At 50.2% G+C, this 14,209-nt stretch overlaps 1 protein-coding gene across 5 annotated transcripts; it reads right to left on the bottom strand.

Annotated features, from left to right (window-relative positions):
- Positions 1 to 222: 222 nt before the first annotated feature.
- On the bottom strand, positions 223 to 13,220 carry HBEGF (heparin binding EGF like growth factor). Of its 5 annotated transcripts, none has more exons than XR_014261679.1 (6): positions 12,874 to 13,217; positions 12,510 to 12,683; positions 8,647 to 8,824; positions 8,242 to 8,326; positions 2,899 to 3,054; positions 223 to 1,665 (listed from the first exon to the last, which is right to left on the bottom strand). XR_014261679.1 is itself a non-coding variant. In XM_082454296.1 (6 exons), the coding sequence occupies exons 1-5, from the start codon at positions 12,917 to 12,919 to the stop codon at positions 2,037 to 2,039; spliced, it is 627 nt and encodes a 208-aa protein (XP_082310422.1). In that variant the 5' UTR covers positions 12,920 to 13,209; the 3' UTR covers positions 223 to 1,665; positions 2,019 to 2,036. The 5 variants fall into 5 exon arrangements, 3 of the variants coding, with proteins under 3 accessions (XP_082310422.1, XP_082310421.1, XP_082310420.1); XM_082454296.1 differs by lacking the exon at positions 8,242 to 8,326 and adding an exon at positions 2,019 to 2,109 and having other exon boundaries at positions 12,874 to 13,209; XR_014261680.1 differs by lacking the exon at positions 223 to 1,665 and adding an exon at positions 2,019 to 2,109 and having other exon boundaries at positions 12,874 to 13,216.
- Positions 13,221 to 14,209: the final 989 nt, after the last annotated feature.

The raw sequence follows: 14,209 nt of genomic DNA, 5'->3' as shown, positions 1-14,209 counted from the left end.
TACCAGTTGCAGCTCTCTCACTTACCAACTGTGTATCCTCGGGCAAGTTACCTAACCTCTCCAAGCCTCAGTTTCCGATTCTGGAAAAATGGGACAATAGTACCTCCTACATAGTGTTGTTGGGGATACTGAGATAGTTTACATAAATAGGCCTGGGCTATTTATGGGCTTAGAAAATACCTACGTTAAACTAGCTCCCAGTTAAAACAAGCAGACAGAAGGTTATGGAGTAAGGGTTATCTTTATTTGAATTGCAAAGTATAAATATAAACCAGGTTTGGAAATTCAGGTTTGTAACAGTTCAGTAATGGCACCAGAAACTTCCAGAAGGGACCACGACAGCATACCTTTGTAGTTTTGGTTAGGTGGGTGGGTTTACACAAAAGCCCTCCTCACCTCCAACCTTCTCTGTAGCAACTGGTAGGTTATCAATTACTAAGAACAGTCAGCTCCAATATTTCCTGTTCCTCCTCAGCCTTTTTCTTTGCTAATACCTCTTCTAGATTATCCTCTGCTGCATTGACCCCTGCATGGAGTAGCACCAGAAGAATGGCAGGATAAGAGAAATGTCTTGACACAAGGAACAGTGAGTTCCCACTCTGTGGACCTGGGCCCATGGAGGGTGAGGGGCCAGGAAAGCTGCAGGCATGGAAGCCCAACTTCTTCTGAGACTGGGCAGGGAGAGGACACAGGGGAATACTGATATCTGTTACATCTTGACATCAGCACCTTGGGCTTTCAAAACACAAACGGTAGACACAATCGCCTAGGCAAGACTGCCGTCCAACTCATAGAGTGGATCTGACAAAGTTAGTTCCTACATCACATCCTGACCATACAGAACTCCCCCTGTGGCACTCAGATCGTGGAAGATCTTCCGAAATGTGGACAGACAATAGATTACTACAGATGGATCACAGAGCCATCTCACATTTGCAGCAGAGGAGAGTAATGCTGAGCCAGATGGTGGGGGATGCAGGGTGGAGGGCCAGGAAATTGCCAAAGTAACAGTCTAGGCACTTGAAATATTATTGTTAGATTGTTAAAAACTAAATAAATTAACATACATAGAATAAAATAAATATATAATTTAAGAGGCATTTTACAAACAAACAAACAAACAAAAATAGTTGTTATTTTTCCATCTGGGTAGAAGTCCCAAAATTCAGAGTTCTCAGGTTTATGGTATTTCACAGTTAACTCATCAAATCCAGCACTGAAGGGTCCAAATGGCAGATCCCTTGGTGGCCTCTTGAGTACATGGCTTCTCAATCTTTGTTACTTTCTTCCAGTCCCCGAATCTTTTTCTTCCTCTCCTTCTTTTTTTTCAGGCAAAGATCCTGGAGCATATGGAATTTAACTGGCATTTTAATCCAGAAGATAAGTGTTTAAACAAACTTATGGGGGTAAGTAGGGCTTGGTGGAGGAGAATCAGAAGGGCACGAAGGTCCCTCACTTTTGCTTTCTTCTGACCCCAGATCCCACTGGACATATTCTGTTTGGCACTTGAAGGCTCTGGTATTTTGGCAAAGCAGTAATGGGAGGCCCAATTTAGATGGCAACTGGGGATGAAGGAATCTTCATGGCTAGTTGTGAAGTCCTTCCCCTCTGCAGAGTCTGTGATCAACTTGTATCTTCTCAGAGGTAGCAGTCCCCAGCTGATTCCTAAAGCACAAGAAGAAGGCATTTAAAGCTGCATCCAGCTCAAGAGGCCTTAAGAGTCTCCTGGGTCCAGCTTTAAGAAGTGGAAAGATCTTCTGGGAAGGGGTGGGAAGGAGAAGAGACGAGGACAAGAGAAGCTGTCTTCTCAGGCATTGGTCTTGGGTATCTCTCTAGCAACTTCCACCCTAAGTGGAGATGCAGCACCGAGAACCTTTTTGAAAACAATTCTGCAGTGGGACCCTGACTCCATAGTAGCCTGCCCCCTAACTCCTAGGTCAAGAGAAGAATTCAGCATGCCTAGAAACAGATCTAGGAAAGGTGGTGATGGTACCATGGGGCAAAGGATGGACCATTACCTTGAGCACAGGTTTCTCTCAGTGGGACGTAGTCATGCCCAATTTCACTTTCTCTTCATTTTCCACATCATAACCTCCTCTCCTGTGGTACCTGAGGAAAGTAAGTTTTCTGAGCAAGCTCTGCCTGCTACAACAGGGTGCAGGTCCCAGAGCTGTCCTTCCAAAAGATTCTGGCCCAGTGATTCTCTCCATACTTGGAAAAGCCCAGAGGATACGGCAGATCAACAGACCTCTGGCCAAAGGTCCAACTGCCCCAAAGGATGCCTCTCTCTAATGGCAGGCTACAATTTGCTAAGAACCTTCACCTCATTTATACAATCCTCACAACATCTTTATGAGGTAGGGGAACAGAGATTACAATCACTGAAAGATTACGACCCTTAGAAAGACAGGTAACTTGATCCAGGTCTCACAACAGATGAGTTGCACTGCTTGTAAATGGGCACAGAGTGCTTAGTAGGTCTCCTCAGTCTAGAATATAAGCTGGATTGAAAGCATGGCCTGGGGACTAGATGCCTCAGATTTGGAAGGATACACCAATAGCACCACCCATGCCCTGACTACCAAACAACACTCTAATGCCATCAGAGAACAGAGTCAGGAAAACGAACTGTGTGAAGATGTGGCTCCATGGGTGGGTTGCTGAGCCTGCTGTGAGAAGCAGGACCTCCTATGGCCTGGCGATTTTTGCCCTGGGCTCTAGACACTGGACATATGTCATACCAGAGAAGCCAGGTTCTTGGAGAGCCTGTACCCAGGAATGTTAGTCAGACTCCTAGCCCAGGATTTGGGGGGTTAGAGGGCTCATGTGACCATCAGGTAGAAGATCCTGGAGGAGGAGGAATAGAAGTGATTTGCAAAAACAGCCTGTAACACTCACCAAAACATGAGAAGCCCCACGATGACCAGCAGACAGACGGATGACAGCACCACCACCACCACAACCAGGATGGTGGTGTGATCATACGTATATAAACGATTCTTCACTGGGAGGCTCAGCCCATGGCACCTCTCTCCATGGTAACCCGGGTGGCAGCTGGTCCAAAACAGAACAAAGCAGAGATGAAGTTAGTGGTTTGGCTTTACTCTTGGCAATGGGCCACCTACATAAGCCAGAGCCCACTCCTCACAGCTTCAGCCTGTCAGTCCCCAACTGTGATGCCTGTCCTTCCTCTAGCCTTCTCTAGTACAAGACTCTTTAGAAGCCCCTCTAAAGGCTCTGTGGCCTTCCTCCTTCACTCCACGCCCTCCCCTTCTTCATTCCCTTTGGTTCTCTGGCACAAAATTCCTGCTCCAGGCAGGGAAAAAGCAAAGGAGGACTTCAGGTCTTGGCTAGATTGTTCCACGCGTGGATGATTAATTACATGTGTGTTAAAATGTTCAGAGGACTTGGGCACAAGAGCTGGTGGGTTGAACTGAGGGGATTCAGTATCACTCCCTGTAGTGAGGCCCCTCAACGCTCTGACCCAGAAATAAACCCAGCCTTCCCCACCAATGCTTCCAGCGTCCAGTCCCTCTGCCACTGCCCAGCCTATTAATAGGCCCTGTTCCTTTGCCAGAAGTCATTTTTCTCAAGTTTCCTTCATTTAACTCCCAGCTCCCCCTGGGTGCAAGGCCCAACTTGAAAGCTGAATTTTGGCCTTTGGCCTCTGAACGCTGGGCTATCAGGCCTACTTCATCCCAGGACAAAGCAAACAAACCGAGAAAACATCTTCTTGCCTAGCTGTCCTGCCAGTACATTTTAGAATGTCAGAAAAAAAACCCTTGGCTTTTCTTACTCAAGAAATAAATCAGATGGCAACTGCCTCTTCTAACACAAAACTTTTCCTGGAAGCCCTTGGGAAGACTGAGAAGTGCCTACAGTTGAACAAGCACATTCACGTCCCTTTCTTTTTTTACGGGGCAGCTGCGCGGCGCGGCTTGTGGGATCTTAGTTCCCCGACCAGGGATTGAACCCAGGCCCTCAGCAGTGAAAGCGCGGTCCTAACCACTGGACTGCCAGGGAATTCCCTCACATCCCTTTCTTTATCTGAGCGTCCCAGAGATCCTTTGATGTAGGCAGGAGCCCATGTTACAGAAAGGCAGAGCTATTTTCCCCACAGTCACACAGCAGGGCAGAGACATAGCCACAGATTGTCTGACGGTGAGCTCAGTGTGCTGCCCACACACATCCATAAATGCCCATTCAGGGATGCAGTGGCACTGTCTGCCTGGGGACTTTAGGCCACTAACTGCTGAAGGAAGCACCGAGAACCCGGTGGCCCTCTAATCTGAACTGCACATCCTCTGGGGAAAAGGTTAGGCACCTGGTTCCTTAGAGCAAGGAATCCCTTCTTCCTGCCGAGAGGTATCAGGAAAGTTCCAAGGAGCAGACCTATCAGACCCAGGCGCCGGGCCGCCCCTGCCTTCCTGCCCAGCACCTCTTCCCTTCCCAGCTCCTCCTGGGTGTTTCGGGGAACCACCTCGCTGCAGGATAAATGTAGGTCAGGCCCACAGCAGAGCACACAGCTCCTTGCCCAGCCTCTCCATGCATCTGTCCCATTGGCCCAGGTGGACAAAACAATGACCCCTATCCTGCCAGGACATAGAGGATGCTCTTAGGAGCACCCCCGGAAAATCACTTGTTCAAAGCACTTTACAGTTTATAAGACACTATCCTTATCGACTAGCTTAACTGAGACTCATAACACCCTGGTAGCCAGGTATAACCTCTTTTACGTATTGAAAGACTAAGATTAGGGTCAGAGAGAGTAAATGATTTGCGAAACGTTTCACAACTAGGGAGCAGAAGGGCCAAATTCCAAATTCATAATTCTTTCCATTCTGAACAGTGTAGGTTACCCCAAGGAAACACATATCTAATGGGCTTGATGGGTTTCTGGAGCAGAAACAGAGAGCGGTCTAACTCTGCTCTCTCAGTTATTATTACTGTTCTCTTGAATGATAAATAACAATTAATAGCACACATTACTTACTTATAGGCTTACACATTACTTACATAGGCTTACTTACACATTACTTACATAGGCTTACTATGAGCCAAGTACTCTGTGCTAATTGCTTTACAAGGATCATTTCATGTAATCTTAAAAACATCTCTATGAAGTAGGAGTTACTATCCCCATTTTAAAGATGAAGAGACTGAGGCTAAACTTCTATTATATAACCTGCCCAAGATTACACAGGTAGTGAGTGGTAGAGCCAGGATTTGACCCAGCAGTCTGGCTGACTTCAGAGACTGTGCTTTCCTGCGGGGAGGGAAGCTGAAGTTGAGTCTGTTTTTCACTTCCAGCCCATCATTCAAACCCCACAGGTACTTACTCAGATGATAGAAATAAAGCTTGGCCTCAGAGTCCCGCAATTCAGTTACATAATCCCTCCACCCCCACCCTGAGTCAAAAGGATAATAATGTAAACATCCTAATATTACCCACGTCCCCCTCCCTTTGCAGACAACTTCTGGCTCCCCCAGGGAAGGAGCATTCCAAGCATCCCAGGGTGAGGGCAAGATCGTGTGTCTTGCCCAGAGCCAGTGACCCATCAAACCGGGATGTGTTCCTCCTACCCACGTCTGTGGTCCATTTCAGAACTTGTATTACAACAGAAGCAAGGACCCTCTAGAGTACAGAGACATCTTCCAAATTGGATTTCTCCACCCCTACCCCAGGAGGTGGAGGGGGCACCATTTGGTGGAGGGGACTCAGAATACACGAGTTCCAGACTGGTCCTGCTGCTATTTCTAGCCAGGTGATCTGGAGCAAGTTACGGTCGCGTTTCCAAGCTTCAGTTTTCTCATGTGAAAGGCAGGAATAATAAATGCCTACCTCACTAGAGCTTTGTGAAGATCAAATGAGATAATACAAATAAAAGCACTTAATAAAAGGCCAAGTCCCACATGTGTGGGAGTTACTATATAATCAGATTCCGGAGGATACTGCCCACATCCTGAGGAAGGGAGCCCCAAAGTCAGATGTAGCCAAAGAGAAGGGGGCTCGCCATTCCTTCTTGGCATCTGGGCAGTGAGGCCAAGTAGAGCCTTCAGGCCTGTCTCTCTTCCAGCTCTGAGTCCTCGTCAGGCTAACTGTCCCCAGGTTTCCTCCAGCCACAGGAAACTTTGCAGCCAGTTTCTGGGTCAGCAGCTCATCAGGAGCCCCAGGAAACTGCTCTTTGAGGGCAACTTTTGGCTGGTGACACAAAAGGGTTTTCCTGTGGGTGATGGCTGCAGAGGGCGGTTTAGGAAGCTGGCCAGCCTCAAGCTCACCACGGCAGCCTGACACACCCCGGCTGGTGGTTGCTGGGTCTGGAGGCAAGAAGGAGCCACAAAGCGTCCCAGATGTAGGTGCCCAGATGTCACATTCTCCCAAACCAGGAGCTCTGTGTCTTCTTGCTGCCTTCTGCCCTGAGTACCAAGGGCAGGAGGCAGGAGGCAGCCAAGCCAGACACAGAATCCAGCCCCTTGAAAATCTGCCTAGGAAGCAGATACAGAGTCTTCACATCAGACTCCATGCTCTTCAATTAGTAAAAGCCTTCGGAGACCTCTAGTATAATAGCTGCCCTCTGTAAAATCATGTTCCAACTCTGTAAGAACAGACAGGGAAGAAGGACGCAATCCAACACCCAGTGCAGCCTGGGGGCATGAAAAGCATGTTGGACTGGAAGTCAGGCACCTGAGTGCCTGTCCTGTTTCCACACACTTTATTTAGCTGTTGATCTCAGACAAATCACTTCCTACTTCCGGGCTCCAGTTTCCTCATCTTTCAAGTACAGACAGCAAGCCCTGCCTACCCAGCAGAGAGCTTTTGAGTATACAGGGCTGTATTTTCCCGTCCCCTAGAATAGTTGGCACCAAGTAGGTGCTCAACAGAGACCTGTTGGGCTCAACTCATATTAAATGTAAACTGTAAAGCTCCAGGGCAAAGGAAGGAAGGCACGGTCACAGTTACCATCACCATCCCTAGGGTCGCCTTGACCCTGGACACCACTATCTAGGTTCTCTGGGATTAGGTCGTCAGTCAAGCTCAGCTCTCCAGGAGAGCAGCCTTAAAAGGGTTCTCAGCTGAGCGGTGGAAGTCCGTCCACCAACGCCCTGGACCAGTTCGGCCGAGACAGATTTCTGGCCTCGATCCATCTTGACTACGCTCAGAGTCACTGCCTCCACCCTGTGCTAATGAGGCCAGTTTACAAATTTAGGACAAACATTCCCTACCCTGTCTCAAGACTTCTGGAAGAATAATTTGGGGACTGTCTAGGTCACTCTTTTTTTTTTTTTTTTTTAACATCTTTATTGGAGTGTAATTTCTTTACAATATTGTGTTAGTTTCTGCTGTATAACAAAGGGAATCAGCTATATGTATACATATATTCCCATACTTCCTCCCTCTTGCATCTCCCTCCCACTGTCTAGGTCACTCTTAAGCAACCCCCTCCAATACCAAGCTCTTGACACGGATATGAAAGGAGAGGATGCACAAGTGACTGTAGACATGGAGGGGGGTGATGGGTCTGTCTGACAATTGCCAAATACAGGGCAACTCTGCTATATGAGATCAGATGGGACAAGGAAGCTTTAAAAAAAAACCCAAAGGAGCTGTACCAATCACAGCAGAAGAGATGCGAGGCAGCCAGCCTTCTTGACAGGCTGGGAAGCGGTGTGCACACAGCAATCTCCTGACTCTGTCCAGAGTCTCCCAGGTCACCGAGGCTGCCACTCCACAGAAACTCAGGCCCAGCAGAAGAGAGTGCATGTTTACAGCCTGATGTGGGTGTTGGTCTCAGGCACAGTGGTGACATTATGCCTGCCACAGAGCATGGCAGTGTCGTCACCCCTGAGGGGTTGCCAAGGCAGCCATTTGCTGGGCTTGGCCTAGCAGAGTGGCTGGGGAACCCATGGCCTCTCCACCCACACCCCTGCCCAGGGAAGGGGTGGTGCTGCCTGACCGGGGGCTGATGCCTACTGAGTTGGGTTCTATTTTCCGTTAATCTTACACAAAGGAAGTGTTCTCCCACCCCCATAGCCAAAGGTCAATACCCACCATGTCCCCCACCTCCTGGCCCTTGCCAGGGTGAGGAAGAAGGGAGGAGGGGCTTCTCCTTGCTCCACAATGATTGCTTTCTCTACAGTCCTGCCGTGTCTTAGAATCAACCCACATTTGCTCACTCACATGCACATATGTCTGAGTACACATACCTGCATAGCACATATCCAAATGCACCTCATACCTACCTGCAGGACTTGGGAAAGAAGGCCACGGGAGCTCCACTCCACCCAGGAGCCCCACTCTGCCATGTTTCCTACTGGCTTCTCCCATCTGGAGTAGGGCATGAGGCAGAAATGAAGAACCTGCCTTCAGGTGTCAGCTCTCCTAGCATGTGCTCATTTCTGAGCAAGCAGGAAATGCCCCCAAAGATGAAAGAGCGTCACAAACCCACGCCACAGGAAATTGCATCCTATGCTGGGGGGAGCCCCTTCCGCTGACTAAAAATATTTCCCCTCCTCCCAACTTCCTCCCAGAGGTTGAGAAGAAACTGAGTGGATTTATGAATTCAAGGAACAGTGACAACCAGGAACAGCCACCAGGCTGACAAAGAGTGAGCTGTTAACAGTCAGCCCCGGGGAAGAGACACTTACATGCAGGATGGAGCCCGGAGCTCCTTCACGTATTTGCATTCTCCGTGGATGCAGAAGTCCTTGTATTTCCGAAGACATGGGTCTCTCTTCTTCCCTAACCCCTTGCCTTTCTTCTTTCTTTTCCCACGCTCCTCCTTGCTCGGTGTGGCCAGAGCTTGTGGCTTGGAAGAGAAAGCAGCTGCAGTAGAAAAGTACCCTGTTAAGTCTTTGACTTCCTCAGGGGAAAAAATCAGAACAGCACAGTGTCTAGAAGGACATTTTGATCCTACCTGAAGTCAGAGGCCTGGGAAGGCCTCTCGGCTCAGTGCCTCCCAAGAGCTGAAGGAAGACTGGGCAGACCTCCCAAAAGTGGTGGAGGAAGTAGAGGCTGGGGGGTCCCAAGGAAGGCATTTCATAAACTCAGTTTAAGGACCTCATTCTATGGACTTGAGGACATGGGGAGTGGGATGGGTAAGCTGGGACGAAGTGAGAGAGTGGCATGGACATATACACACTACCAAATGTAAAACAGATAGCTAGTGGGAAGCAGCCACATAGCACAGGGAGATCAGCTCAGTGCTTTGTGTCAACCTAGAGGGGTGGGAGGGAGACGCAAGAGGGAGGGGATAAGAGGATGTATGTATATGTATAGCTGATTCACTTTGTTATACAGCAGAAATTAACACACCATTGTAAAGCAATTATACTCCAGTAAAGATGTTAAAAAAAAAAAAAAGACTACTGGGTCCAAGTGACACTAAAAAAAAAATAGGACCTCATTCTAAGAATGCTAGCTTCTGTTGAGTAACTGCAGCTGATTGGGCAATTCTACTGACCTCATCCCCACCCCACTGTCCATCCTCATCTCCTACTCCCCCACGCCCACTTGGTTCTATTTTGGCCTTAAATCAGCCTCATTTCCTGATGCTGCACTCAGTGACCCATTTGCAGGAAGACAGCGTCAGAGATAAAAAATTGCTTCTGGAGAAGGTACTTGGAGGGTATTTTAGAGGGAAGAGGCTCCTAAAATAAGAACAGTGCCCATGTCCAGGTGGTCCTCTCTGGGGTACCCATTAGCAGCAGTGTACCATGATCCCAGAGCAGAACCAGGCTCAGGGACAGCAAGCAGGCCACCCCTGTTCAGAGATTTGCTGTTTTAACTTTTTAAATTTTTTTTAATTTTAAAAATATTTTTATTGATCTATAGTTGATTTACAATAGTGTGCTAATTTCAAAGAGCCTTGCTTTTTTGACATCAAGCAAAATATTTACCCTGCTCTGTGTGCTATTTGCAGCTCACCACTTCTCTCAAAGGTCCATTTACATTTATCCCCAGATGTCCTGTTTATAGCTCCCTAGGATGGGGAGTACAGTGCACAAGAAGCAGAAAGATGGAAAGTAAAGAACTATCAGAAGGAACTAGAACAATGATAACTCTCCCCATTCTTTCCACACTTAAAAAGGGAAAAACAACCTCACACAGACATCCAGCTGGGACTGATCATGGGCTATGCCCATCAGCCCAGGGGTCTGACACAAGTCTCCCCTCCCCTGTCCCAGCAGAAAAAATGTGGCTGCTGTCTATGGCTATAGCCACATGTCTGGCAGAAGGATGAGCATCATACATTAGACTGGAGTCCTAGGATCCTCAAGGTGGAATTGACTTCAAAAAATATGGCTTTCCATTTTCAGATGAAAAACTTGAGGTCCCAAAAGGCAGTGACTTGCCCAAGGTCCTACAGTTTGGGGATCTGAAATGTGGTCTCTGGACTCCATATCCAGTGCTCTTTCCCAACACACCAAGCTGCCTCACACAACCCAGTCCCCTCTTCCAGACAAGCCCAGAGCACCTGGGATGCTGAGCCAGGAATGAGACAATGAATGGGCTCTGAAGTCAGCAGACCCGTGTTCGAATTTCAGCCATGTGATCTTGGGCAAGTCACTTAATCTCTCTGAACCCTGGAGCTCTCAGTAAAAAGTGGAGAACAGGTGTTCCTATCTCAGAGGGTTGCAGCAAGGATTAATTAACCCACAATAACATGTTAAGTGCCTAGAATAGAGGAGGCACTTAATAAATGATAACAGTTATTTATTTCAGATGATAGGATTCCTAGACCTGAAAAATAGTCTTTGCCCAGCAAACCCAAGAAAAAAGAAGAGGCAGATGCCAGTAGTCCCATAGACTCTTGTTTCCTCTGGTGCAGACCCAGGCCCTTTCAGAACTCAGAAGGTGAGGCAGATGCTCAGAGAAAACCAGTGACCATGGCTGTGGTGAAATTGAGGCAGGAGGGCCCAGCCGATCAGAAGAAGGAGGGAGAGGGACTTCCCTGGTGGCGCAGTGGTTAAGAATTTGCCTGCCTCAAAAAAAAAAAAAAAGAATTCGCCTGCCAATGCAAGGGACACGGATTCGAGCCCTGGTCTGGGAAGATCCCACATGCCGCGGAGCAACTAAGCCCATGCGCCACTACTGAGCCTGCACTCTAGAGCCCACGAGCCACAACTACTGAGCCCGTGTGCCCCAACTGCTGAAGCCCACACGCCTAAAGCCCATGCTCTGCAACAAGAGAAGCCACCGCAATGAGAAGCCCGTGCACCACAATGAAGAGTAGCCCCCGCTCCCTGCAACTAGAAAAAGCCCACGCGCAGCAACGAAGACCCAGCACAGCCAAAAATAAATAAATAAATAAATTTATTTATTTAAAAAAAAAAGAAAAGGGAGGGAGAGAGTGACAGGGTGACAGCCAGGCTCCTGAGGGGAGAGGGAGCAGTGAGTCAGGTCTGCAGAGCTAGGAGGAGCAGCTGTGTGGGTGGAGGGTGAGTCACAGCCCAGCTCTGCCCTGCCTATGAGGAGAAGGCCAGGAGAATCCAGGTTGTTCAGGCCAGGAGTGACCCCCAGAGGGCCACTGTGAGAGGATGGAAGGTGGGAACCCAGCCTCAGCTGTGGAGCAGACCCTTGATGTATACTAAATAGAAACAGCACCTAAGGGAAGCTCTGGGTAAGGAAGAAGGGTGGCAGAGGAGCAGACGGAGCTAGAACAGGTGGATATCTTTCCAACCAAATATAGTCATTCCGGGGCTCCAGGGCTCAGTCCCTGCTCCACCCTTAAGAATCTCTGCAGGTGACTGGGGGCAAGGAAGCAGGCAATACTGGAAGCTCTGGACTCTGCCCTGTGCTTGTATTTACTTAGCCACAGCACCTCTGCCGGTTAAAGGATCCCATTTGGCCCTTCCTCCCTTGGAGTCTCTCTCAGGGACTCAAGGTGGTCCGGAAGTATCCAGGCTTGTGTAGGATTTGTAGACACCCAGCATATCAATACAGCTCTCTAGGGACCCAGTGCTCAGCATTCACAGCCTCCCGAGGAGGTGCTGGCCTAACCTGGGGGGGACCAAGTGTTCCTCGTTCCCCTGTTTCCCCAACCTGGAGACAGGTGGATGGAGGAGACTAACACTGCACACCTTGTATGTGCCTAGTATCTCCACATCTGTTACCTTATTTTGTACATAATAGTCAGTTGAGGTGGGAATTAGGACTTGTGCACATTTTTTCATAGAAACTCTAAGGAAAGCATCTCAACCATTCCTTGTTCCTATCACCCAGCTTACCTCAGAGGAATGTACCAACCTCACACACCTTGCCTGTTTCAATTTGCCTCAGAGTATCCAGAAAGGCAGCAACGTGGCATGTGAGACCACGTTGGGCAAGAAAGACAACAGGATCTACATTCTAGGACCCCCCCAGTGGGTTTGTCAGGCCAAGCGGCTTTTCCTTGAGGTCCTCCATGAAAACCCCCAAACCACAGGTGTGCCCAATCGTTATAAATGCCAGATCCACTTATTCTTCAACTGTCCACCGGGGTCCGAGGATGGGCATCCCTCACACCCACCTCTGAAAAGGTCCAGGTCTGTCTCTTCCAAGTCCAGGACTTCCCGGCCTCGGCCACCTCCCGGGGGCAGCAGCTGGTCCGTAGATTGAGTAGGGGAGTCCAGATTGCTGGTTCCAGCCGCCAGCCCTCTCCGAAGCCGCTCCAGGCTGTCGCCGGTCACCAACACCGAGAGCACTACGGGTGAGGGGCGAGGCCGCTTCAGAACCCCCGCCCAGACCCCCGTCGCCACGTACCGCTGCCGGCGCCCGCCTGCCAGGGAGCACGGGCCCCACCAAGTGGCCCGCGCCGGGGGCGCTGCAGCGATCTTCCTCCGTGTCCCCAACAGAGCGTCCCCATCCCCCCCGACCCCCGGCAGCCCTCTTACCTGCAGCCAGAAAGAGCTTCAGCACCACCGACGGCAGCAGCTTCATGGTCCCGGATTCGGCGGAGGCGGCGAGGCAGCAATCACTTCGGAGGCGGCGGCCACCGGGCGCTGGCACGGGAGCCGGGCGGGAGGAGCGCAGGAGACCCTGCCGGGCACGTTCTGCTGCCGGCCTCTGGGTGCAAGCCTGGCTGGGATCTGCGCGGAGCTCGCGGCCGCTGGGCGTCTCTGTATTCACACCGTCTGTCCGTCCGCCCGAGCCCTTGAGCCTCACTCAGGATGGCCAGCTGCCTTCCGCGCGCAGCTCTCTCGGTAGACTGAGCTCTCCCGGGCTTGCGGCCGGGAATAAGGCTCCTGGAGGCGCCGAGGCTCCGCCCCGCCCCCTGCCGCCCCGCCCCCACCTCCTCCCGCGCTGGGACTCCCGCCCGGCTCCAGGCGCCTGCCGCCCAACCCCGGACCCCGTGGGCGCGGCTGGGAAAAGGGGCGGGAGAAGGGGGCGGCGCTCACATATTTCGGGACTAGGCCAGGGCAGCCGCGGCCTGACTGTGGGTAGGGCTGCTGACCGGCAGGTGGCGGGGACCAGCTCCTACCTTTCCCCAGATAAGCTTGTCACGCTGCAGCCTTGGGACTGCTGAGCTGCGCTTCGCCCTTGGACACCCCTCATTCCTTCCCCTCTTCCAGGCCTGGTCCCTCCGGTCATCCCTGCTCTAAACCAGAGATCTCCACCCATGTCATCTTCTGAGCTTCAGAAACCCTCTTCTTTGCCTACCGATAAATCAAGTAGTAAATAATAATTAATTCATTTATCATTTAAAATTAGACACATGAATGCCAGGAGGTCTCGTGAGCCCAAGGTTACCAGAGTTGCAGTTGCAGGCACCTGGTATCAACCCAGCAAAAGCAAAGGAAGTTAGTAGTAGTCTTCCAGCCACTGGAGTGGCTTCTCCCCATCTTTGTCCCAGAGGACAATGTCTCCATTAGGATTTTTGAACTATTGAGTATAATCCCCAGGCTTCTGGGATTGGAGAGACACAGGCTGTGGAACAAGCCTCCTACTTTCCCTTGCCTTTGAACACCACCTTCTTCTCCAACATAAAAGCTGAGCCCCCTCCCACAGGACCCAGCTGGCTAGCCTAGGTTGCCACGTTCAACAGGTGCTAGGAGATTGATGTGTTTTTCTTCCAACTTATGAATTTTTACAGGGGTCTTCTGGAGTCAATGTCCTGACCCAAAGAAATGACTCTCTCAGTAGGCATTTCAGCTCCCAGGGACACGCTGGGATGGGAGTTGTATGACACAGGGCTGGGTTGGCATTCAGAGCCCTCAGATTGTGCCAGAT

This window comes from Balaenoptera physalus, assembly GCF_965194825.1.
Source record: "Balaenoptera physalus genome assembly, chromosome: 3".
NCBI classification, from domain to species: Eukaryota; Metazoa; Chordata; class Mammalia; order Artiodactyla; family Balaenopteridae; genus Balaenoptera; species Balaenoptera physalus.
Note: the sequence above shows the minus strand (reverse complement) of the source record. Positions and strands in the feature narration are given on the sequence as shown.

Bases quoted from the DNA above. Each gene is read 5' to 3' on its own strand.
- HBEGF (XM_082454294.1), bottom strand. From the start codon at position 12,919: ATGAAGCTGCTGCCGTCGGTGGTGCTGAAGCTCTTTCTGGCTGCAG. The intron at 12,684-12,873 runs GTAAGAGGGCTG...CCTCACCCGTAG, and splicing joins GAAGCTCTTTCTGGCTGCAG to TGCTCTCGGTGTTGGTGACC. The intron at 8,825-12,509 runs GTGGGTGTGAGG...TTTCTACTGCAG, and splicing joins AGACCTGGACCTTTTCAGAG to CTGCTTTCTCTTCCAAGCCA.